This window comes from Malaclemys terrapin, chromosome 4, assembly GCF_027887155.1.
Source record: "Malaclemys terrapin pileata isolate rMalTer1 chromosome 4, rMalTer1.hap1, whole genome shotgun sequence".
NCBI classification, from domain to species: Eukaryota; Metazoa; Chordata; order Testudines; family Emydidae; genus Malaclemys; species Malaclemys terrapin.
The window spans coordinates 147,257,002-147,282,801 of NC_071508.1; the positions used below are offsets into that span (position 1 = coordinate 147,257,002).

Consider the following 25,800-nt stretch of genomic DNA (forward strand, 5'->3'; position numbering starts at 1 on the left):
TTGTTGGCTCTTTTATAATTTGCTGTTCCCATCTTCCTTCTATTTCAACGGGCCCCTGACTCTCTCTTGCTCCTCTAGAAACAAATCTTTGTCTAGCACAGGTGTGCTGTTTGCTTCAGTAACATTCCATGACTTAGTCCACAGGTTATGTTATGTTCATATGTAGCAAAATAGATAATTTTGTCTCTAGTTCATTTGGAAGTTAACACAATAATAAATGGAACAAACGTTTTAATACAGCACCAAATAATAAACCTAAAGTCAAAAAGATTAGTTTTTTAAATTTTGAATCCTCTGTAAAAATAGCTGTAATTTTCAGTTTTACTTGAAACGTGATTGCCTGTTAAATCCAACCCTATTTGATATGTGGATTGTTCTGTTTTTTTTTTTTTTTTTGTTTAATAGTAAGAAATCCATACACAGGACATAAATACCTTTGTGGAGCATTGCAGTCTGGAATTGTTTTACTTCAGTGGTATGAACCAATGCAGAAATTCATGTTAATAAAGGTAAGCTTTACCCAGTTACAAGATATGTCCTTTTCCTGTTGCACCATGTTAATCATTCAACTATTATTAGAAATAAACAAAGCTCTCTGAAAGTGTGTGAACCATTCCAGGTTTTCATGATGGAAAGTGCGTCCCTTTCTAGTCCTGTTTGTGGATGCTAAGCACTTGAAAATCTGGCCCTGCAAGCTTTTACTAGCTCTAGGGCTGATCCAGTGCCTGAGGGAATCAATGAAACTCTTTGCATTGATTCACAAGATGTTGGATCAAACCCAGTCCTAGCAGTAGCAGACCTCCAAAAACTAAGAGCATGAATTATGTGAAGTGTTCCATTCTTTTGGGCATATACTCTCCTTGATTGTGCGTAGTAGTTTGAATTACATAGGCAATTGAGAGGAGAATAACTCTCACTAAAAGGACTGAGACTTAGAATCACAGAACTGGAAGGGCCCTCGAGAGGTCATCTAGTCCAGTCCCCTGCACTCAAGGCAGGATTAAGTATTATCTAGACCATCCCTGACAGGTGTTTGTCCAACCTGCTCTTAAAAATCTCCAGTGATGGAGATTCCACAACTTCCCTAGGCAATTTATTCCAGTGCTTAATCACTCTGACAGTTAGGAAGTTTTTCCTAATGTCCAATCTAAACCACCCTTGCTGCAATTTAAGCCCATTGCTTCTTGTCCTATCCTCAGAGGTTAAGAAGAACAAATTTTCTCCCTCCTCCTTGTAGCAACCTTTTATGTACTTTTCAGCTTGGAAAAGAGACAACTAAGGGGGGATATGATAGAGGTCTATAAAATCGTGACTGGTGTGGAGAAAGGGAATAAGGAAGTGTTATTTGCTCCTTCTTTTAACACAAGAATTGGGGGTCACCAAATGAAATTAATAGGTAGCAGGTTTAAAACAAAAGGAAGTATTTCTTCACACAGCGCACAGTCAACCTGTGAAACTCTTAGCCAGAGGATATTGTGAAGACCAAGACTATGACAATGTTCAAAAAAGAACCAGATAAATTCATGGAGGATAGGTCCATAAGTGGCAATTAGCCAGGATGGGCAGGGATGGTGTCCCTAGCCTCTGTTTGCCAGAAGCTAGGAACAGGCAACAGGGGATGGATCACTTGATGATTACCTGTTCTGTTCATTCCCTCTGAAGCACCTGGCATTGGCCACTATCGGTAGACAGGATACTGGGCTAGATGGACCTTTGGTCTGACCCAGTATGGCCGTTCTTATGTTCTGATATTCATTAGTATCTCTCATTAACTGTGCATGTCCGTTTTTAGGCTGCCTATCTACATGCTACATAAAAGTAACCTCTAAACTTGATTTATCTTAATTTTTTTCAGCACTTTGATTTTCCTTTGCCAACCCCTCTGAATGTGTTTGAAATGCTAGTGATACCAGAGCAGGAATACCCCATGGTTTGTGTGGCTATCAGTAAGGGCACAGAACCAAATCAAGTAGTTCAGTTTGAGACAATCAACTTGAACTCTGCTTCTTCATGGTTTACAGAAATTGGTGCAGGTAAGGTTTTGGAGGTCTAGTGTGTGAACCTGGCATTCTAAGTAATGTAGAAACACTTTCTCTACCAGCTTGATTCCAGTTAATTTTTGAGGCACGCATACATATCTAGATATACGCCTTGCAGTGCCATGCCAGCCTGGATTGCATCTTCCTCTCTGTGCTCTGGCCTTCTGAGCATAACTGTTTTATAGTAAGATATAAAATCACTTCCTGAGAAAAGTTGGGGGAACCCTTCTGGTGTTAAAAATTACTTAATTCCCTCTACTTAATATAGGGTTACCATACGTCCGGGTTTCCCCAGACATGTCCGGCTTTTGGGTCTTTAAATAGCTGTCCGGGGGTAATTTGTAAAAAGCTAAAAATGTCCGGGATTTCCCCCAGACGGCTATTTAAAGACCCAAAAGCGGCTAACAGGGCAGCCGCGCCAGCGGAAAGCGGTACTGGGAGCAGCATGGAGCGGCCGCAAGCGGTGGGTGCGGGCGGCCCGGCTCCCCCTGCCTGGGGCTCCCCTCGCCCGCCGGGGGCCGTGGGCTCCTCCTCTCAGCACTACCCGCCGCGGGGCTGGGGCTCTCCCGGGGCTCTGCCCTGCACACGCCCAGCACCCCCGGGCTGCTCCTGCCTCCCTGGGCTGGCCCCAGATCCCCTCCCCTGCGGGGCTGGGGTCCTGCTGCGGCTTGCGCCCCTCTGCCTCCTCCGCGGGGCAGGCAGCCCCAGGGGGTTGAGGCCATGCCCCAGCTTCCCCCTCCAGCAGCCCCCGCACTGCCCTGCCGGGCCTGTTCAGCCCTCGGCCCCACCGGGTCCTGCCCTGCTTCAAGCAACCCCCTCTCCCCCCACCGTGTGGCGGCCCGGCCCGGGGGGACTGGGGGAGCCGCAGCAAAGCCTCGCCCAGAGCTGGTGCAGGAGACGAGCCTGGCTGTCAGCCCAGGCTCCGGCATCAGCCTGCAGCCGGGAGCAGAGCCACTACCCGCTGGCTCAGCTCAGCCCAGCCCTGCTCTTAAAGGGACAGGGACCCCACCGCGGCTTTGCCCGGCCTGGGGCACGTGGGGGTGTCACCTCACCCCCCGCCTCGGGGGCCCGGTGACGGGGGGTGCTCGGCCCCATAGCAGCGCAGAGGCACCTTACTCTCTCCTGCACTGCCAGCCACGGTCTTGCCTCCTTTCCCCAGCTCTGTGAGGCACTGTGCACCTCAGAGCAGCAAATGGTAGCAGATTCTGCTGTCTCCAAGCAGAGTCTAGCCCTGAGTGTTCATTTCCGCAGCAGTGAGTTTTCGGTTTGGTGCATTCACTCCTGATCTCCCTGGTAAAGTGTAACAAAAGCCCTTGGCATTCATTTTCTCAGTGTTTCTGGGAATACCTTTTTCAGTTTCATAGATTGATCTGGGATCTTTCTTTTGCTGTTTCTGGAGAGAACTGTTGACAGCAGGGAGATATGTCCTGACTAGAGGGCAGGAAGCAAATTTGACTAGACCAGTTGTGACTTCCTTTTTATGTGTTACTATAAAATGTATTACCCACAAATAGATTGCTAATGAATTTCCACCTTTGGGTTTCTGGAAAACAACTCACTCTAATACTTGGAAGGTGCAGGGACCTTTGGTCTTAAAAAATGAAACATCAGACTCATTAATTTGGGGGAAGTGCAGTGGTCCATTTATGAAATTTCTTAAAAACATGATTCAAAAAATCCTTCTGAGACTGTATTTTAATGCTGAGATCCCAATAGCCTTACTATAGAAATAGAAAGTAAAACAAAGACATTCTTGATCCAGGTCAATTAGAGCAGTGGTTGTCAAAGTTTCCAGACTACTGTACCTCCTTCAGGAGGCTGATTTGTCTTGAGTACCCCTCACTTAAAAACTACTTGCTTACAAAATCAGACATAAAAATACAAGTATCACAGCACCGTATTACTGAAAAATTGCTTATTTTCTCATTTTTACCATATAAATTATCAAATAAATCACGACTCCCAGATTGAGAAACACTGGTATAGTATATAGAGCAGTATAAACAAGTCACTGTCTACGATGATGGTTGCATATGCTTCAATAATTAGTTTGGCAAGGCGTTCTATATCAAAGTTACACACATTTTTACACAATATCAGGCAAAGCAGCTTGGATCTCTCTCTATTCATGTCTCTCTACTAATGGTGCTCTGCATCATTTCACAAAAAAATTATTTAACTGAGCTTGAAATTTGTCATTATAATGAGATTTCTAAAAATACCCTTCTAGAAAAACTTCCATTTGGCTTCCCAGTAAAGAAAAGGACTTTATATAACTTGTTTGTTTGAACTTCGAGGCCCATACAGTCCCTGAAATGACACTGCCTTGGTTAGTGTTGTGCCCCATTTCTCACAGTACTCATGCTGGGTTGGATTGTCACAGCCCAGCTCTGCCACACAAGGGAATAAATATTATCTTTTCCAAGTAGACCCCGCTGATATGGGGATGCCCCTTTAAAGGAAGGCCCCGGGACAGGTATGGACAAGGGGAGTCCCTCCAGTGGAGGGAGAGGTGAGTGTCAGAGGTAGGGTTACCATACGTCCAGATTTTCCCAGACGTGTCCGGCTTTTTGGTCCTCAAATCCCCGTCCAGGAGGAATTTCCAAAAAGCCGAACATGTCCGGGAAAATAGGGAGGCATGGTAAGGGGACTCCTCTCCGGGCTCCAACTTTCCCAGCTCCCGCCGCTCTCCACCGCGGAGGGGGCCAAAGCAACTTCCCCAGCGCAGCAGCAGCCGGGGGGCGGGAGGAAGGAGGGGGAATGTGGGGTGCTCAGGGGAGGGAGCGGAGTTGGGGTGGGGAAGGGACGGAGTTGGGGCAGGTCCGGGGGCGGGATCCCGTGGAGTGTCCTCTTTTTGCACTATTGAAATATGGTAACCCTACTTAATCATCACATAGGAGGCTGGTCCATTTTCCACTTTCCAAGTCCATTTTCTGCCCAGCTCCAATTTAATTTACATTTTAAAAGCACCATGTATTAAAGTGGATGTTTGAAAACCAGAACATGACCCACTCAGCTAAGAGCTCAGTGTGTAGTTACTTGGTCCATGTCCCTCCAAGGGCAGTCTCTGTGCTGTTCCCCCGTTTCCTCTCTGGACACCCTCAGCGAAGTGCATGCCTCTCTTTTGTGGCCTCACATAGACCTTTTTTGTAATCCGTTGCCCATTTATGCCATGGAAAAAGTTCTCCTTTCTCTTCAAAAGCTATTTGCTACCTTGATTACTTTTTTCTCCGCTAAGCTGATTCAGACACATCTTTCCACTTTTAAAGGCTTCTTTTTAACAGCACTAGTGGGTGAGCTCATTTATGAATTAAAGCTATATAAACTGTTAGTATTTAACTTATCAGTCACGCTGGGCTTCCTAGATTGTCATCTCCAAACATGAATTCTCCAAGGGGGACGTGTCCTGTGCTGATCCCCACCACTCACTATTGTACCTTGTTGCGAACACCCTCTAAAGCGGATTTGATATGTTCTTGGCAGGCTGTCACAAGCAGACAGTAGTCCCTTCAGAGTTATGGTTTCTGTTTTAAAAGCCCAATTTTTTGAGAGGCAAGACTCGATCCTGAGCTCCTCTCCCATAACACAAAGGGGTCAGAAAGCAGCTGACTCACCTCAGCTGGAGAATTGGTTTCTTTAACCTTGCCACCACTAAAAGAAATAAAAATGACTCTACAAGAATAGAAATCCCTAACTGTAAAGGTTGTATGCAGAGCGGCAAACGCACAAAGTAGAATATAGGGTTTGGGGAGCTAAGATCGGGTTTTAAAGGTGTAATGTAAACTGGTTTTGTTTTCCTTTAACAAGGCAATCAGCAGTTAGATGCCATTCATGTAACACAGCTGGAAAGAGACACCGTTCTAGTCTGCTTGGACAGTAAGTATTGTCTATATGGTTGGACCTGTGGGATAGAAACCTTTGCTTTGGCACAATTGCTACTTTATTAGATGTCAGCTCTTTGGTTCTCTTTTATACTGTAGCGTTGCAATATCAGGGCTTTAGTTAAGATTTAGATACATGCAGCCTTCAGGTTTGCAGCCCTCTTAAAAAAATACATATATCCTTTATTTTGTCTTTTGTTTTCATTGTTTAAGCTTAATGCAGTGTTATGATTGAGAATAGAATACTCAAAAATCAGGAATTTTCAGAGCTTCGTTTCTTACCACAAATTTAACTTGTACAACACACCTGGCAATACAAGAATCTGTATGCACAGAAGTGTGGCTGAAAAGTTAATGGTTTCAGTAGCAACCCAGTCGTGACTTTTGTGTATTTAAATATACAAACTTTCATGTTAGGGTGGTTGTTTCTTTTTTTCTTTGAATAGTCATATATTTTGTATTTCTTTAGGATAGGGTTACCATACGTCCGTTTTTTCCCGGACATGTCCGGCTTTTTGATAATCAAACCCCCGTCCGGGGGGAATTGCCAAAAAGCCGAACATGTCCGGGAAAAATACCGCCGGCCGGGCACTTCCCCTCCCGGGCTCTGGGGGCGCAGGGTCCAGAGGCATGGGGGCTACCCGAAGCCGGAGCGCTCGGGCAGCTCGGCTCTTAAACAGAGCCGAAGAGTCAGGGGAGGAGCACAGCATCCGGAGCCCGGGAGGGGAAGTGCCCGGCTGGGGGCGCAGGGTCCAGAGGCATGGGGGCTGCCCGAAGCCCGAGCGCTACCGGCTTCACGGTTTGCCGGGCAGCCTCCAGACCCTGCGCCCCCGGCTGGGCACTTCCCCTCCCGGGCTCCAGCTGTGCTGGGGAAGCGCCGGCCGGGGGCGCAAGATCTGGGGGCTGCCCGGCAAACCGTGAAGCCGGTAGCGCTCGGGCAGCCCTTTTTGCGTGGCTGGGAGGGAGGAGGGGGAATGTGGGGCACTCAGGGGAGGGGGCGGAGTTAGGGTGGGGACTTTGGGGAAGGGGCGGGGAAGGGGCAGAGTTGGGGCTGGGCTGGGGGTGGGAAAGGGGTGGGACCAGGGCCCCATGGAGTGTCCTCTTTTTTTTATTTTTTAAATATAATAACCCTACTTTAGGAAGACTTTTAGCAAAGTCTCAAACATACAGATACATATACGGTCTTATCTACTTGTGCATTAATAGAAACATGCTCTTTGATTCATTCTGTACAAACTATAAAAGCCAGACATGGGAATAAAATACTCTTAAGCCTGAAGGTTGTAGTTAGCATTTTATATGTAAAGCTGTCTATAATCCTTTTCAGCAACGGGTTTTGAGCTTGATTTTGTCCTTTTTTTCCCTTGAGAATTTGTGAAAATTGTGAATTTACAAGGGAAGCTGAAATCGAGCAAGAAGCTGGCCTCTGAGCTAAGTTTTGATTTCTGCATTGAATCTGTAGGTAAGTAAAAATCTCCTGACTGGTTCTCAAGAACTGAGCCTTGAGCAGAGAAGATTTTATCTTCAAATTGCATGGCTCTTTCTAGCCGAGGTTAGTTTATTGTCTGACACTGCAAAAACTTATTACTTGGTGTAGTGCTTATTGCGGTGAGTTGTCTCCTTGACTGCATTGACTACGTAGGGGGATAGGCTAGATGCCAGCTTGTGTTTGCAAGACTGAACCCGATCTTTGGAAATTCTGTTCTAGTGTAATTCCTGCTGGTTTTAAATAAGATGTCTCCTGTCTTGATTAAAAACAAAGAAATTGCTCTCCTCTGTTCCTCTTCGTTTCTAGAGCACCAAGAAACGTTTTTATCTAAGGGGTTTTATTGTAGCAATAAATTAGGGTTGGAGCAATTTTTAACAAAGCTGAGATTTTACTTAAAGAAACCCTGCAGATAGCAATTTAGCTTGCCCATACCTTCTTAATAATACACAGCTCTTACACGGTGTGTAGCAGTCTTGTTTTTGAAAGGTGTGCCATCATCTCTACACAACAGCGCATTGTTATGCTGAGAGTTCTTGCCATGATCCATGGTCCCCAAAGTGGGGATTTAGTATACTGTACGTTAATTGTTGCAGAACTGGAATTATTTAAACTTGTTCTGGAACCAGAGTCAGTGGTGAAAAGCCTTTAATAAAAATCCCAGTTTCAAGATCAGCTCACTCTTACCCAGCAGTTCCTTGCCGTTTGGAGCACTGGGTTCCTTGGGCATCTTCCCTTTGGCAACAGATTTTTGGGGTAGCTTTTTTAAAAGAATGAATGTCACATGGTCATCTGTCCAGGCAGTGCAGGGTGTTGTGTAACAGAATCTCAGAACTGGTCAGGCTGTGAAGGGACACGGCAGTATTTTTTTTATTTGACACGTGGTCCTTTCCTACATCATGAAATGTTATAATTATCCAGTTGAATTCTCAGTCAGAAAACTTTCCCTCCATTCCCAGCGATCGACATACACTGTCATTTATACTGTAATGCAACTACACTGCGTAAACCGCTTTCCTTTGACATGCTGAAGGGATGAATAGATGGAAAGATGTATTGAGGACTCTTGCACTAATTGTCTAGCTCACTTTGCAGATGGCTGTTCAGTGAATGGTTTCTGGAATTTATTACACTCTAGGTGGCTCTGGGGAGCCTCGGTTTTATAATGTAGGGATTGGAATAGGAATAAGTAGCTCTTCCCGGTTTATGACAGGAGAAGGGGAGCAGCAAGTGCACATGAATCTAAGGGCATGTCTGTATTGCAGTCGGAGGAGATTGCTGCTTGGGTAGCCGTACTCATGCCAACTTTAATCCAGCTAGCAGGACTCAAAATAGCAGTGAAAACACAGCCGCATGGGCTAGGAGTGTGAATACATACCCAGGGTTCCAAGTGATGCTGAAACACATGCAGCCAGGTGCTTGCTGCTGTTGCTAGCTGCACTAGCCAAATTCTAGCTAGCACAGGCATGCCTCCACGAGCTACAGTCACCCCACCAGTTGCAGTGCAGACATACCTTTTATGTAGAAAAAGGTACGGTGTGTTGATATGTTTGAAAAGCCCAATCACTAGTTTATAAGTTTCAGTTGACTTCATTGAATGCCAGATGCATCAGCTACTGAGCAGCATGCCCCGTTAGTCTCTGAGAGATCACATGGGAAACAAGCAGGCAGGGCCGGCTTTAGGCCGATTCCCCGGAATCGGGCCCTGCGCCTAAGAGGACCCCGCGCCTTAGGCACCTTTTTAATTTTATAATTTTTTTTACTCACCTGGTCCGTCTTCAGCGGCATTTCGGCGGCGGCGGGGGATCCTTTGGTGCCGCGGAAGACCCAGAGCGGAGCCCCCGACGCCGAAGTGCCGCCGAAGCCCCGGACCACCGCCGGGTATTCGAATCGGGCCCCGCAGTTCATAAAGCCGGCCCTGCAAGCAGGACCTAGAAAAATAGCATGGCTGTACAATGTGTAATATTCACTTGGTGCTTCCTAGAGCCTGAAATTGTGCATTAACATCTCAGACATACTTCCTGTACTGAACCCACCAATGCTGTCTTTGATCAGAGACAACAGAACTCCTTTCAACCCATTGGTCTAATTTTGTTTTTCTTGTAGTGTGCCTTCAAGACAGTGTGCTGGCTTTCTGGAAACATGGCATGCAGGGCAAAAGCTTTAAGTCAGATGAAGTAAGTACTCACCTGGTCTTTCCATAATTAATTTAATTTAATTTAAACTCATCTTCCCCTCGCACCTGCTTCCAGGTTGCTGATTCTGATTGTGGCCCTAAATTGCTACCATAATACAGTAACTCCTCACTTGACATTGTAGTGATGTTCCTGAAAAATGCGACTTTAAGCGAAACGATGTTAAGCGAATCCAATTTCCCCATAAGAATTAATGTAAATGGGGGGGGGGGGGGGGGAATTAGGTTCCTGGGAATTTTTTTTCACCAGACAAAAGACTATACACTGTGATAGACCCAGACCAGTTGGGAACAGCAGAGTAGCAGAAGGGAAATATACTGGCCACTGGATAAGTAGTTTTCTGTTCCCTGAGTGACCAGAGCAGGGGCTGCTCCAGGCTAATAGACCACCTGACTCCAATTAACCTGCAGGGGGTCAGACCAGATGATCATAATGGTCCCTTCTGACCTTAAAGTCTATGAGGTGAGGCAGTTAAGCACCTGACTCTAATTAAGGCCCCTCTGATGCTATAAAAGGGCTCACTCCAGTCAAGCCAGGGGGAGCCAGAGGAGAGGAAGTGTGTGTGAGGAACTGGGAGCAAGCGGTGTGCAAGAAGCTGAGAGTGAGTAGGTGTACTGCTGGAGGACGGAGAAGTACAAGTGTTATCAGACATCAGGAGGAAGGTCCGGTGGTGAGGACAAAGAAGGTGTTGGGAGGAGGCCATGGGGAAGTATCCCGGGAGTTGTAGGTGTCGTGCAACTGTACCAGGAGGCACTCTAAACAGCTGCAGTCCACAAGGCCCTGGGCTGGAACCCGGAGTAGAGGGCGGGCCCGGGTTCCCCCTATACCTCCCAACTCCTGATCAAACAGAGGAGGAATTGACCTGGATATAGCTTCTACCAGAGGGGAAGGTCTCTGGACTATTTCCTGACCCACAGGATGAATTTGTGAAGCGAGCAAATCCGCCAATAAGCGCAGGACCCACCAAGGTAGAGGAGGAACTTTGTCACAATACATATACACAGTATAAGTTTTAAACAAACAGTTTAATACTGTATGTACACAGCAATGATGATTGTGAAGCTTGGTTGAGGTGTTGGAGTCAGAGGGTAGAAGAGGGTGGGATATTTCTCAGCGAATGCCTTACTGCTAAACAATGAACTAGCACTCGGCTGAGCCCTCAAGGGTTAACACGTTGTTAATGTAGCCTCACACTCTACAAGGCAGCATAGATGGAAGGAGGGGAGACAGCATGGCAGAGAGAGAGAGACACACACACACAGAGGGCAGGAGCAGCACAGGGGTGTTGGGGTGTGCGGGGGAGGGACAGCTGGACTGCTGGCAATTGATAGTCTGCTGGGTGGCTGCCGCACAGGGAACTTAGGGGAGCGGGGAGCTCATAGGGGGGCTGCCAGCCCACCCTGGTTCCAAGCCCCCACCAACTAGCTCCAACGGGCTGCTCTTCCTGCAAGCAGTGGACAAAGCAGGCGGCTGCCAAACAACGTTATCAGGGAGCATGTTCTCTAATAGATCAGCAACGAAACAACATTAACCGGGACGACTTTAAGTGAGGAGTTACTGTAATAGTGTGTGGCTAGTCAGTGTCACTGTTTTGGATGGTCAGATGCGTGTTCTGACATTGCTCTCCTGCGCTGCTCTGGGGGAAATGGCATGCAGGCTTTTTCCCAGGCCACACAAGAGGGCATCTACTAGTAGCACAGCACCAAGCTGAAACTAAAGAGGCATCAGGCAGGTGTGTCCAGAGAATGGAGAGGGATGGGCCCAAGCATGTTGATGTTCATGGATTCCAAGGCCAGAAGGGACCATTGTGATCAGCTAGTCTGACCTCCTGTGTAACGTAGGCCAGAGACCTCCCCCAGAACAATTCCTAGAGCAGATCTTTTGCAAAAACATCCAGTCTTGATTTTAAAATGGTCAGCAATGGAGAATCCACCACGACCCTTGGTAAATTGTTCCAGTGGTTAATTACTGTTACCGTTAAGTGTGCACCTTTATTTCCAGCCTAAATTTGTCTAGCTTCAACTTCCAGCCATTGGACTGTGTTCTATCTTTCTCTGCTAGACTGAAGAGCCCATTATCAAATATTTGTTCCCCATGTAGGTACTTACAGACTGTGATCAAGTCACTACTGAACGTTCCCTTTAAGCTAAATAGTTTATATGAGGCGTGTGGCTCTTGGGCCCACCCTAAATATCATCAAAGGTTCAGAAAAACCTTTATACATTTGTGCCTTTAAACCTTTATACAAATTCAGGACGGACGATTTGAAGGGCTGGCTCAGAAAATTTAATTCTAATGAAAATTCATCTTGTGAAAATCAAATTGATAGTGTCTCTTTAACTCTGCACAGTGGTGGATGAAATTCAATCTCTCTGCTGAGATTTAAGCAAAGTACCCTCAAGTCCACCATCTAATCCTACAGTGTGCTAATCATCACTATTACAAGCTATTTAAGATTAATCTTGTGAGGTCTAATCACTAAGCTGTACTTAGTGCCTGTATAAGGTTCTATATTTTGCACTAAATCTTATTTAAAACTGTAATTTGAAGAAACTGGCTGGCTATTTTCTCTTCTAAATCATATTCATGTATTTTACTTTACCAATACAAAGGAGCTTTCCACTAATCCTTTTCTTTTGCAGGTTACCCAAGAGATTTCGGATGAAACCAGGGTTTTCCGCTTGTTGGGATCAGACAGGTAGTTATATTTAAGAAACTTAAATCTTGTATTAATTTAAATAAGTTAGCTGAAAACTAGTTAAAATTCAACTACCATCCAGAACGGTTCTCTCTCTGTGGGACTTGAGGTCTGGAATAAGATAGCAACAAACCTAAGCAACTTGTTTTGTTTAACATACGAAGCTTCGTTTTAATCTCAGTCCCTGAAACATCCGGCTGAGTCTCTTCAGCAAAAGCAAGCAGGGAACAGGTGCAGTCTGACTGGAGCCACCAGCTTAAGGGAGATGCTCTTTGAATCCAGATTTGTCACATTAGCTGAGACTGCTTCAGCCTTCTCGGCTTTGTGCCGTGTAGCCATGTGGTTCTTACGAGTCAAGACATTGTGATCTAGTCCCGCCGACATAGCTTATGCCGCTCACGGAGGTGGGTTTTATTATGCCAACGGGAGAGCTTGTCTTCACCACATGTGTTGCAGAAGCACAGTTGTACATCTAGACGTGGCCTTAATTTCCCAGACCTGAAGAAGAGTTCTGTGTAAGCTCGAAAGCTTCTCTCTCTCCCCAACAGAAGTTGGTCCAATAACAGATGTTATCTCAACCACCTTGTGTCTCTAATATCCTGGGACCAACATGGCTACAACAATGCTGTTTACATAAGTTAAATAGGCATTAAAGGAATATCAACAAACCTCTATCACCTTATGAGCCTGTGAACAATGGGAGTTGCTCCTCTTAATATTAATATTTAAACCGTGGGATCTCTGTTTTTCAGCTAACCCCATTCTGTTTTGTGCTTGTGTTTACTTGCAGGGTTGTAGTGTTAGAAAGTAGGCCGACAGAAAACCCGACTGCACACAGCAATCTCTACATCTTGGCTGGACATGAAAATAGTTACTAAGCAACAGTAACCCAATGCAAATAACAAGAGAATGAATCCATCACATAAGGAAAAAAGAACCATTAAGGAAACTCAAATACAAGCTGGACTGTAACTTACGTTTTCTCTTCTTGATATCTTAATTATCTGGTTTGTAGGGTAGAAATCAATATTGTACTTTTCACAGCTGGAAACGGCTAGTTCTGTCTCTTGCCACTGTGTGGCTGGTTATATCACGTTTGCTTAATAAAAGCTATCAGATAAATAGTCCTTTATTTGTTAATCCTAGGGAAACACAGCCTTTAAAAAAAAATGCAATAAAGGTGCCATAAAAAGTTAGGTATTTACTTCCTCTGGGTTGTCCTTGTATCCTGTAGATATAAATATAGTGCCGGCCAGTCCCTCTTTATACCGAGTCTTATTCTTAATAAAGATGATTTGCGTAGGAAGTGAAAGGATCAGCAATGCCATTCTGTATGGCTTTGTAAAATAGACTATTTAATCTTTATTTATTAATCTGCTGCTAGAGTGGTGTAATGTATCTAACTTTTAGCAAAAGAAGGTTGCAGAGCAGCTTAGCATTTTTTACAATTGTATAAAGATTTGATGATTCTTGGTCCTTGTAGAGATGTAGTGCATTGTTGAAGGGGGTTATAGTACAATGTTGGTGGTTCCTGTATAAATGCAATTTTGTACAACGAAGTATTTTGTATTCATTTTGCCTACAGAGTTGCCATAAAAGGGAGTTTCATATTTACTGAAATAATAGGTGTAGAGTATATACAAAATGTAATATTGACACCTGAAACGTTCTTAGCGGGTGGGTGTGTACAGTATATGTGTGAGTGAGTGTGTGTGTGTGTGTGTCATTGACAGGCAGTGTATATGTAAAATAGACATGCTTTATTTTCATAAATTAGGGATAACCTGTGTGAAATTAAACGGAAGGGTAAGTGGATTGTGCCTGGTCATCCTTAAGGAATGAAAATAACGTATCCAACTGCCCACAACATGTATTTTATTTATACTATTCCAGAGGGGAGCTTGTAGGGCAACTATGCTTATAAGCTTTTTGTATGTATAGTTGCTCACCTTGTTGTTTGTCAGACTGTCATTTAGTGATGGTTGTTTCCCAGCTGTATAGTATAAATATCTATGATAAGAAGCAGTATTCTATAATAAAGCTTTGGGTCACGTCTCCTTTTACCCCTTCCCCCCTTTTTAGTTTGTCATCCATACTTTATCACCTTATTCCTCCATTAAAGAGTCACATTGCTTCCTATTGTCTGTGCTCATTAATTAACATTCTGATGGTACCCTGGACAATTAAACACTACCAGATAGACACTTGTTCAGATCCTATATAAGGGGTGTTGCTACCCCAGAATAACACTCTAGCCGCGATGTAAGCAGAGGCTGACGCAGTAGCAGTTATTTAAAGTTAGGGTTTATTTTAACACTTAATTCTACTGTATACTGGGGTGTCCCATTCAATCTCAATACCTGCTAAATTAATGGGGAAATACGTTAGAACCTTCATAATTCATTTCAATAACAGAACCGTGTAAATGTAACAATACCAAAAGGCTTTGTCGCTAAGCTGTGGTGACAGATTCTAAGGCAAACATGAGTGATTTGATGTCCTCTGATCCGCCGAGAGAATGAAAAGCCTCATTGTCCTTTTGGAAATCAAACGGCTTGATTCATAATGAATATTGCTGAAATTAACAATGGGTAGTTGGTGCATGTGAGGAATCAGGAGGGTCGTGTCTTGTTTGGTGCATCTAGAGTTCATATTGTTCTGATCTCTTGGCGGAAAGATTGAACTGCATAAATGTAAAGGCTTTGTCCACTTAAGTTGTCATTCAAATCTAGTTTTGTAGTATTGATTTGACAGTTAAATCAAGTCAGTGTTTTTAGTTCAGAAATTGTATTGAAGTTTATAAAGACCTTACAGATATTCCCAAACAGTACACTGAAGATAGGATAATGTTGAAATAATGGGGCTAATTATAAATTGTATCAGAAATTTTACAGGAGTAGCACACGAGTTTTGTATTTCTGAAGAATTGGGAAGGAGTTTGTGTCATTATATTATTTTGTTTTCTAAAGCAGTGTTTTGGATACTAGGGCCCAGCTGATTTCTTCCTAAACTGTGTCCAGGAAATCGCAGGGACTGGCGCCAGTCCAGGGGCTGGTCGTTGAGAAACACTGGTCTAAAGTAGTCTTCTCTAGGAGTCTTCACTAGTTAACTAGGGGGTGAGAAGAGGCCTTGAAGCTTCTGCTCCTCAGGTCTCTTGGGGAGAAACTCACTGCTCTGTCGATCCTGCTCCAGGCTGCCCGGGCGTGCGTGTAATGTACTGAATAATTGAATGTACAAAAACTCCGTGGCGATTGAGATTTTTAACAGAATCCCAAACGGCAAAGCAAACTAGATAAAAATACTTTGTTTCTGCAAATATTTTTTCAGCTGTGTACGTATTTGAGCGAGAGAGGATTCATTTAAGATACTTTCGAGCTGACTTTTCAAATGAAAAGTTTTAACAGATGGTGGTATCAGAATGTCCTTGTATTATCACTTGGCTTGTTGCGGTAAAATAAGTCACAAACTTGCAATGGTAGTTAGCTATATTTTCTAGTATAGAAATGACTTTTGCCATATGTAAAGGTGATTTATTACTAAGGCTTGGTCTACACCTAAAAATGAGATCTACCAAGCTACATCACTCAGAACTGGGCAAAATTTCATATCCTGAGTGCTGTAGTTGGGTGAATCTGACCCCTACTGTCAGTGTGGCTAGGTTGTCAGAAGAATTCTTCTGTAGTGGCATAGGTGCAGTGGCTTTAGTGTAGTCTTATTCTAACTGTATTAGAAGTAGGACACATCTGTGAGTATGGCATGCTTTAAAACAACAGAAGAAAAGGTACAGCTATAAAAATGCCGTACAGCAAACATCACTTTGACATAAATGGTCTCTTCCCACATGACTTGTAGCTGCTATCGACATTTGAAGTCTGTCTAATATTGTTTATACCTTGTATGTTCTGTAACATTTCAACCAGGATAAAATACCCCAGGGTGCAATTATCATCACTAAATACCAGGTTAGCTCACACCCTCAGGACCTTTGAAAGGTGGCAAAGTATTGATTATTCTGTGAACAAGTTTTGTATTCAACTTTAAGACTAAAACAGGCTCCTCGAGTTCTTTGAAATGCAAACAGCAGATTAGGAAAGCAAAAGGGGTTAATTAATGTGATCAAATGTATTGTAAACTGAGAAACAGCCACAGTGGTTGTGACATCTGCGTTAGCTGAGGAGGAAAGGTGCAACACATCAATGAAGCCCCAAAGTGATTCCAAGCAGAGAGGTGAGCCCTCAGAGGATGGCAGCTTGCTGCTGAGAGGAAACTTTCTGACGTGGATGCTGGTTTTTAAACGCTTGCATTTCCGCCAGGTTGGAGCTGAGGCTGGACTTGTAGACTGTTTAGCTAGACTTTCCTGCGTGTGTGTGTGTTAGGGAACAGTGGGCGAGGTAATCTCTTTATTGGACCAGCTTCTGCTGGGGAGAGACCGACCCGCTTTCCAGCGATGCAGCGCTGCTCTTGAGCTCTGAAGAAGAGCTCTGTGTCCGTGTGAAAGCTTCTCTCTCACCCACCTTGTGTGTCTAACGTCCTGCGACCAACAGGGCTACACCACCACTCCATTTATATTCTCTTTGCTTTCAGCCTCCCTGCCGCATGCACTTTAGTTGCTATCTAGAAGCCCTGTTCTAGGTTGGTTTGGAACAGTGGGAGGTAAATTGATACCTGACTTTAGGGCAGGCATGAGTAGGGCTCACTTTCTTGGCTGAAGACGCGGGCGTGGAGGCCTCTCAGCATTGGATTCTCCCAGGGAGATGTAGGCTGATGCAGGTGCAAGGAGAGCAGGAACACCCTCTGCTGTTCCTTTTCGTGCACCTGGAGCCACTTGTCAGGCTAATATACTGCTCCCACCACCCCACACCTCAGCCTGCAGGAGCTGCTGCGTTTAAGGGCCTGCGGCTACTTTTTGAACACGAGTCTCTAAGGGTACCTCTCCCCAGCCGTTCAGAGCCAGCCTGGGGCCTCTAGAAAGAGCTGTGTGGGCAGCACTTTGAAGTGGAAGCCCCCCTCCCCCTCCCTGTGCTGTAGAGTCCCAGCTGCGCCTTCAAAGCCCTGTCTACACTGCTATTTCAGAGCATTAACCCGTCTGTCAACTGGGGTGGGGGCCTGGCTCCAAAACGCTGGGTAGACATCCCCTAACGGGCTAGTGCAGAGGTGGGCAAACTACGACCTGCGGGCCGCATCTGGCCCATGGGACCCTCCTGGCCCGGGAGGCTCGCCCCTGCCTTGCTGTTCCCCCTCCCATGCAGCCTCAGCTCACTGCGCCGCCAGCGCAATCCTCTGGGCTGCGAGCGCCGTGGCCTGACCCGGTGCTCTGTGCTGCGCGGTGGCGTGGCTGCCTGACCCGGTGCGCTGTGCTGCGCGGTGGCGTGGCTGCCTGACCCGGTGCTCTGTGCTGCGCGGTGGCGTGGCTGCCTGACCCGGTGCTCTGTGCTGTGCGGTGGCGTGGCTGCCTGACCCGGTGCTCTGTGCTGCGCGGTGGCGTGGCTGCCTGACCTGGTGCTCTGTGCTGCACGGTAGTGACGGTGTGGCTGGCTCCAGACAGGCGACGCGGCTGCCTGTCCTAGTGCTCTGGGCGATGTGGCTCTAGCGCCTCCAGGCAGCACAGTAAGGGGGCAGGGAACAGGGGAGTTGGATAGAGGGCAGGGGAGTTCTGGGGGTTCTCAGGGGGCAGGGGTGTGGATAGGGGTCAGGGTGGTCAGAGGGCGGGGAACAGGGTGTTGAATGGGGGCAAGTGTCCTGGGGGGACAGTCAGGAAGGAGAAGAGGGGAGAGGTTGGATGGGGTGGTAGGGGATGGTAAGGGAGCGGGGGTGGTTGGATGGGGCAGGGGCCCCCGGGGGTCGGATAGGGGGTAGGGGCTGGGCTACGCCTGGCTGTTTGGGGGGAGACAGCCTCCCCTAACCGGCCCTCCATACAATTTCAGGAACCTGATGGGGCCCTCAGGCCAAAAAGTTTGCCCGTCCCTGGGCTAGTGTGTGGGGCGAGCTATTTCCATGGGCCGGAGCTGATCGAGTGGGTGCACTGTCACAGCTGCGGATGGTACTGGGGGCTGGATCTTGGCTTTGCAGAGCAATGACTCTGGAAGGGCTAGGGCAGGGCTGGGGGCTGTTGGCATTAGCACCCCAGGGCGAGCGTGTGCAGGGCAGGGATCTGGCAGGCCAAGGGCCCCTGTTCTCTCTGCAACACCAGAACAAGTGGCGTTTTCATGACAATAAAAGGTGGCGAGGTTTAAAACGATAAAGGAAATACGGTATTCCCCACCCCCGCACCATTCGCCTGCGGAACTCCCTGCGACAAGATGTCACGGAATCCAAGAGTTTAGCAGTCTTCAAAAAAAAAGGCGCGGGGGGGCTGATCCTGGACCCCGCCCTGAGCCCCGCCCCCCCCTTGCCACGTACGGGCAGCGAAACGCTCCTGCCCCGGGGGGGACCCAGCCTCTGCCCAGCGCCCCGGTTCTCCCCGCGGGGCAGAGGCAGGACCGGGAGGGGCCACCCACGTGCTGCCGCCCCGCTTGGCCCCGCCGGGGCTGGAGACGGATCAGTCTCGGCGCCCCGGGCCCGCCCAGGAGCATCCAGTGTCGGCTCCTCCCAGCGCGGCCGCGCCTCCCCCGGCAGAGGCAGAGGCAGGTCCCCTGGCAACCCGCGCCGCCAGCAGGCGGGGAATTAAATTTTAATTCCCGAGGGCGCCCGGCGAGCCAGGGCAGGACGCGAACCGGGGGCGAGCTGCGAGCTCTGCGCCGAGCCGAGACGCGGGCGATTGGCCGCTTCCCCGCCACGGCGCGTGGCTCCGGCTTTGGGTCCCGGGGGATGCGGGGCCGCCGGCGCTAGTGCCGCTCTCCAGCCCCGGCGCACTCGGATCAGGTGCCTTGAAAGGTCCCCGCCTCACCCGAGCTCGGAGCCGGCCCCGGAGAACCTGCTCGCCGGGCCATGGAGAAGTATGAAAAAATTGGCAAGATCGGAGAAGGCTCCTACGGGGTGGTGTTCAAATGCCGGAACCGAGACACCGGCCAGATCGTGGCTATTAAGAAGTTCCTAGAATCGGAAGATGATCCGGTTATAAAGAAAATCGCCCTGCGAGAGATCCGGATGTTAAAGGTAACGGGCTGTTCGCCCTGTAGGACTTGACACTGCCCCGTTGTGACTGCGTGTAGCTTGGGTTGGGTTTAAACTCTCAAAGGTTTTGCTTATTCCGATTCAAATAACATCTTGGGGCGGTAATTTCCCCAAACCTCGCTAACCCAGATACCAATATCATCTGTCTTTGTATTTAGCCTGGTATTTCCCAAAGCAGCCCAAGGAATCCCATTGGCTTTCAGCGGGATTTGAGGCGCTACCTCCCCTCTGCTCTTTGAAAATGACACTCTTCGTGATTTTCAAAATCTAACAGCTATTTCCACTTCTGCGCACAGAAGGACCGGGACACGAACCGATTCTCCCTGTGGCTTTCCAGTGATGGTATAAATCTTCCCTGCTTACAAACTGCTTGTGTCCTGAGCAGTAACAGTTCTTTATCATCCTTGCTGTTGTGTAGAGTGGTGACAGCACCTGTAATCACAGCTATCCTGAGCTGTCTGGTATCTCTATCATCAACCATGTTTTGGGGTGTAACTGTTCTGCATAAATATCCCAACAGAGCTGATTTTAATTCTGGGGAGAAAAGTGCAACAACAATCTTTTCCTTTATCAGTAGTTTTTATTAGAGGGAGGAAATGTATATAATGCTTAAGTATCAGAGGGGTAGCCGTGTTAGTCTGAATCTGTAAAAAGCAACAGAGAGTCCTATGGCACCTTGCATCTGAAGAAGTGAGGTTCTTACCCACGAAAGCTTATGCTCCCAATACTTCTGTTAGTCTTAAAGGTGCCACAGGACCCTCTGTTGCTTTTTATATAATTTCTTGTGGCTTTAGATGATGGTTGCATTGCTCTTGAATATAAAATGGCTTAATGGTCCAAACATTCATTTTTCCTAAGCAGTCTTTAAAGTGGGTAAATCAACTGGGGTAGCCAGCAAAGCCCCCACTGACAGAGCTGAGCTAGTTACATGGAGGTTGTGTGGTCGATTTCCGAGAGTCCCTTTGGTAGTAAGATTTGCTAAACAGCCATTTGGTTGATGCAGCGATAGTGGTACCATGCTGCTGGGTCATCCTTACTAGCGACTGTGTGTAGTAGGGAAACGCATGGTCTTGCTGATGTTAAGGGAAGTCTGAGAGTTAAGACTTGGAGCACTTGGAGGAACTTGAAATTCACGTGTGATGGGGAGAATGTGTAGTCTCAATCCAACGCAAATACGTGTGCCTCACTTAACATGTAAATTGAACTTGTGCTAACAACTAGTGTGGCCCAAAGAGGACTAGATTAGTGATGTCCGTGCACTGGCATTGTACGAACATCACCGTTTTCTCAAATCTAGCTATGAGGCCAGATGCTGTTGTGCTTACTCGTGGGGAGTAGGACCTTATTCTGCGAGTGGCCTCGTTGGTAGGGAAGCCAGACTTTTGGCCCTGAGCGTGTGTGTATATAAGATACCTCCCTACAAGCCCACCAGAGTTGCATTGATTGGCCAGCAGCAGCCCAAGAAGCAGACCTTCTTTTCCCCAGTTAGGTTGTCTCTTCCTAGAGTAGCAATGATCGTGGTAGGTGGCAAAGCTGGGTTGTGGAGCATGTGCAAACCACTACCACTTCAGGTGTGGAAGTACCGTTGTCTTGGGCCTTGATCCTGCAGACCTGTCCCTGTGAGTAACGTTCAGCTCGTGTTTGAAATTGCTTGTTTGCGTAAGGGCTTGGGGTGTGGGGCCCTTAGTTTGGAGACACCTAGTGACTCCTGTTCACTAGTTAACTAGGGGGTGAGAAGAGGTCTTGTAGCTTCTGCTCCTCAGGTCTCTTGGGGAGAAACTCGCTGCTCTGTCGATCCTGCTCCAGGCTGCCCGTGCGCACGTGTTAAATTCATGTTTGTAAATTAATAAGGTTTATTTATCTCTGTATGTTTCACAATAAAATACAATAAATACTTTAAAACAGTGTAAGGAACCATCAGAAACAGTGCTTGTAGTGCGCTTAAATATGACCCATATTAACAAAAAAAAACCCTAGGGAAACTCCCAGACAACCAAACCCGTTCCTATTCACATGGCGCCAGGTTTATATAATTTTTGGTGCTGCCCAGAATGGGTCCAAGCAGAGCCGTCCCATCCATAGGACAGACCGGGGTAACCACCCCGGGCCAGTGCTTTGGGGTGGCCCCACACTTCAGGGGGACATGGGGTCCAGGGTGGCCTGGGGGCTTAGTGGGGGGCTTGGCGCCGGCAGCACCCAACAACCCAGCCTGCCCCTGCTCTGCCCCCAAACCTTCCCCCAAGTCCCTGCCCCCACCCTGCTTCTTTCCGGCTTCCACCCCCTCCCCCAAGTGACGCTGGGAGCCGGCGGAGTGGGGCAGGCTGGGGCCAGGCCCCCTGCTAGCCCCCTCCCCCAAGGCTGCCCTGGACCCCATGTCCCCCTGGGCCCCTCAAAGCCCAAACACTGGTGAAGTCGGGCCCACGTTCTTAAATACTGGTGGAGCAGGGGCACCATGGGCCCATATAACTCGCCACCTAGGCCTATTCAGGCTGAAAATAGACATTATGGAACATTGTCATTTATATAAGCCGTAAGTCAAGAATTTAGGATGCTTTAGCCCAAAAAGCCTGACAGAAAACATGGAAATATTCAGTGAAGGGTCTTTTTAAAAATGAACTTTATTTAAAGCTCAATGTTTAGAGATTTCTTTCCCAGTATTAGCATTTCCCCCCGTCTCTGGTTTCTACCTGGCATTTTTCCCAGACTCCACTTTCTGCTTGGCATTTATGGAGCAGTGGCAGACCGTTATCCGCTATCAATGTTCTTTTCCATTATCTTAATTTGCTTGTTGGGAACCAAGTAACGTTTCTGTTGCTGTAAGTGTGAGATTTCAGTGTGTCACAATAGTTCTGAAAATGTCCCCAAAGCTGCTCTTGCTATAAACCATGGTCCCGTTTGGTATTTTATTACACGTGTTTATATAAATCTGTGGGGTCCGGATGCGAGAGAGGCTGTGAGAAGACTGCCGAGTCTTACTCCTGTTTCCATCCCAGTCGGTGGTAGAAGACCCATTTGTTTCAGCTGAAGCAGGATCGGATCCCTGTTTATAGTCATGGTAGTGACTCCAGAACCATTTTAGGAAAAAAGCACCGTTGGTGCAGGGTCAGGCTCGATGGGGAATATAGGTTTGTTGCCCTGCCAGGAACAAACTGGGAAACTGCAGTTCTATCTGTTTAGATGCATAATTCTTCCTAACAAACTGCATTAAGCTTTATGTGAACATTAAAGATTTGCAAACAAACATAATAGTTACTGAAGCTACTTGTCAGAAGCCTGGATGATAAATGCGTCTTCCCCACACCCATAATAATCAAGAACCCAACAAGCTGCAGGGTCATCACCAAAAGACGTGTGTTTGGAGTGATGTTGATTTAACAAGTGGAGACCTGCTCCACTATCTTTTAAACATTTTCTTTGTAAATAGTAACAGATTGTTTGTTTATGTATTAATTAATTAAGATATTTCTTGGCTTAGGCAACACACTGTTTGTCCAAGATCAAATGAGATTATGTTTCATCAGTGAAAAATGTAAGCCCCCTGATAACTAGTTGTTCTGCAGAGTAAATATTTTGTGGACAAAGGCTTGTGTAACTAACAAGCTATGGTAGCTGGCTCCGAAGGATAGCCAGAGTATGCAGAGAGTTTAAAGGAGTATGATGGCTTTGAAATATACAAAAGGTACTACTGTGAAAACAGGGTCAGTCTTTGTATAAACCGTATCCCCGACAATAGAAACCCGATACCGACTGTTTGTAGAAGGATGAATTTCAAATGTTGCCAGCTGATACAGTGCTGTGCATAGGGCCTCAGTTCACCAAACGCTCAAAGGTATATACTACAAAACATAAAAGGTGGGCGTGGCTTTTAAAAGAAATCCAGCTCTGTAGGGTGTATGGCTTATGGAGGAGTAGGCTTCAGATGGAGAACGGGCCTTTGACAAAGAGCTACTCGCAGATTGCAAACAAACACATTAATTATTATTATTCTGCGTTACAGAGGCCCTGGTGGAGATCAGGACCTGTTTGCGCTAAGCACTGTAAAAATACATAGTCTGAGACAGTCTCTGCCCCAAAGAGTTTACAGCCCAAGTAGACAAGACAGATGAGGGATTAGAGGGGTCGGGATTTGCCAAAGGTCAAACAGCAGGACATTGTCATCTTATCATGTACGACCAGCTCCACCACTGCTGATTCCAGGGAGATTTGTGTGCTAACGGCTCCAGAACCTTTCCTGAGTCTTCACCCAGCGACGGGGCTGCCTGGGAAATGGCGTTTGCTTGCTTTGGAAAGTGCCTGTAGGAGGCGTGTGGGACTTAATCTGCTGGAAAACCTTGATCCCGGGGAACCCAGCCCCAGCGCTCGTTCCCAATAGTACTGTGCTCAGGCGAAGCCAAGTAGAGTTTTAAATAATGCCCGAAGGAAGAGCCGTGTGAAAGCAGGGTGAGAAAACAGGGCAATGAATTGACCAAGCAATAGGGGCTCGTGCGGTACTCGGTGTCCACTTGGTTAGACTTAGTTGGGGATGGGGAATTCCACTGGAAAGACACTTGAGTCAAGAAGACTCTGCCCTGGCCAGAACAGTGGGATGTACAGCAAGGTCAGCTCTGCTGATTTCATTTGCCTTGGGTGGACATAGGAAGAAAGGGTCACTGAAGACTTTGGACCTTATCCTATGAGGTGCTGAGAGGTGAGAGCTCGACTCTGACTGACTAATGGAAGTGGAGGCTGCCTGCTGGATTGGACCCTTCAGGAGAAAAAGCCTTCCGCTGACTCACTTTGCTTTTGGGCAAGCGGTGCAATTCGTGGAGAGAGGCTGGCACCAGGCCTGTGTTCCTCTACCAAGTTGCAGACAGCTTGGCAGAAGCTGGCTAACTTAAGGGAAGCCCAAGTAGAAGTGAATTATGGTAGTCGAGCCTTGGTGTGGTAGACAGGAATGACCATAGCACAGTTCCCACTGAAGAAAAGTGCCGATTTTCCAGAGATCGGGAGATGGGATTAGCCACTGGTGTACTGCTGCTGAAGGACAAATTCAGGGATGACCCTAAATCTTCTCTGTTTGGCTAGTGGCAGTCGTGCCACTGGGTGAATTTGTGAAAATGCTCATGGGCTGGGCTGTCTTGGTTCAGGGACCCTTCTTCAGGCTGGGCATAAGCCACTTGTATCTCATTCAAACCCACAGCCGGCTGAAAGGATGCATCAGTCTTGAGGTGCGTTAGAACCCTGCTGTGTTCTGTGAAAGATTCTTGGCCAATGATGGGCAAGTGCCGCCCTCCATTGCGATCTCTGCTATAAGACTGCTGGGCTGGTGCATTGAAAACTCTGGAGAGATGTTTGTGTGGTATCTCCAAAGCAGCCCAGGGATGGACATTTTAAGGCTCCAGTGAAAAGTTGCCAACTGCTTGAAGAGTTCAGCTGGGAACTGGAAACCACATTGGAACGGGGGCGGGGGAGGCTGCTCGGACTCACTGAGGCAGCAGTGAAGTAAAGAGAGAAAAGCTGGGGCCTCCAACCTTGAGCTCACCCTCTCCCCACTGCATCGGAAGAATTGTCTGAGCGGTTAAAGGGGTGAAGAACTTCCCCAAAGAGAAGGTCTCTTGGGTGAACTAAGCCTTAGCAAGAGGCTGCTTGTCTGTCTTGGAGCAGCAGGTGCAGCTAACATAAGAACGGCCATACAGGGTCAGACCAAAGGTCCATCTAGCCCAGTATCCTGTCTTCTGACAGTGACCAATGCCAGGTGCTCCAGAGGGAATGAACAGAACGGGTAATCATCAAGTGATCCATCCCCTGTCGCCCATTCCCAGCTTGTGTCAAACAGGGGCTAGGGACACCATTCCTGCCCATCCTGCCTAATAGCCATTGATGGACCTATCCTCCATGAGCTTATCTAGTTCTTTTTTGAACCCTGTTATAGTCTTGGCCTTCACAAAATCCTCTGGCAAGGAGTTCCACAGGTTGACTGTGCATTGTGTGAAGAAATACTTCCTTTTGTTTGTTTTAAACCTACTGCCTATTAATTTCATTGGGTGATCCCTAGTTCGTGATCTATTTGTGTGGAATTGCTGAAGAATTGTCCTGAACAAAGTTTTTGCATTTTATTTTACGGCTCATCTCTTGTTTTAGTTTCCCCCCATGTGAGCCGCTGACACAGCCCATAGCCTTTTCTGTTAGAGTTAAGAACAAGTGTATTCTGTTTCTCCACTCCTGGGTGGTGGTTGTTTGGTATGCTAAGAAGCACCGAGGTATGTACATGGGGGAGAGGTCTAGCGTGACACCCTTTTGAATGCGCTGTTATCAGATCAGAGAAAGCATCAGAGCAACCAACCCTCTGAGAACTTGAATACACAAACTAGAGGTGAATTCGGTGCTAGCATGTCTCCTGTTCACTCTT

General features: G+C 47.0%; 2 protein-coding genes across 2 annotated transcripts in view; both read left to right on the forward strand.

Annotated features, from left to right (window-relative positions):
- Nucleotides 1-14,438, forward strand: part of MAP4K5 (mitogen-activated protein kinase kinase kinase kinase 5) — an 83,408-nt gene extending 68,970 nt beyond the window's left edge. The window contains exons 27-33 of the mRNA XM_054028118.1: nt 406-509; nt 1,856-2,033; nt 5,847-5,915; nt 7,290-7,382; nt 9,513-9,583; nt 12,244-12,299; nt 13,090-14,438. Of these exons, the coding sequence (XP_053884093.1) occupies nt 406-509; nt 1,856-2,033; nt 5,847-5,915; nt 7,290-7,382; nt 9,513-9,583; nt 12,244-12,299; nt 13,090-13,177 (659 nt within the window). The 3' untranslated portion in view covers nt 13,178-14,438. The remainder of the gene's footprint in view (nt 1-405; nt 510-1,855; nt 2,034-5,846; nt 5,916-7,289; nt 7,383-9,512; nt 9,584-12,243; nt 12,300-13,089) is intronic.
- Nucleotides 14,439-18,785: 4,347 nt separating this feature from the next.
- The window catches only part of CDKL1 (cyclin dependent kinase like 1), a 35,476-nt gene continuing 28,461 nt past the window's right edge, over nt 18,786-25,800 (forward strand). Inside the window, exon 1 of the mRNA XM_054028114.1 lies at nt 18,786-19,394. Within this exon, the coding sequence (XP_053884089.1) occupies nt 19,227-19,394 (168 nt within the window). The 5' untranslated portion in view covers nt 18,786-19,226. The remainder of the gene's footprint in view (nt 19,395-25,800) is intronic.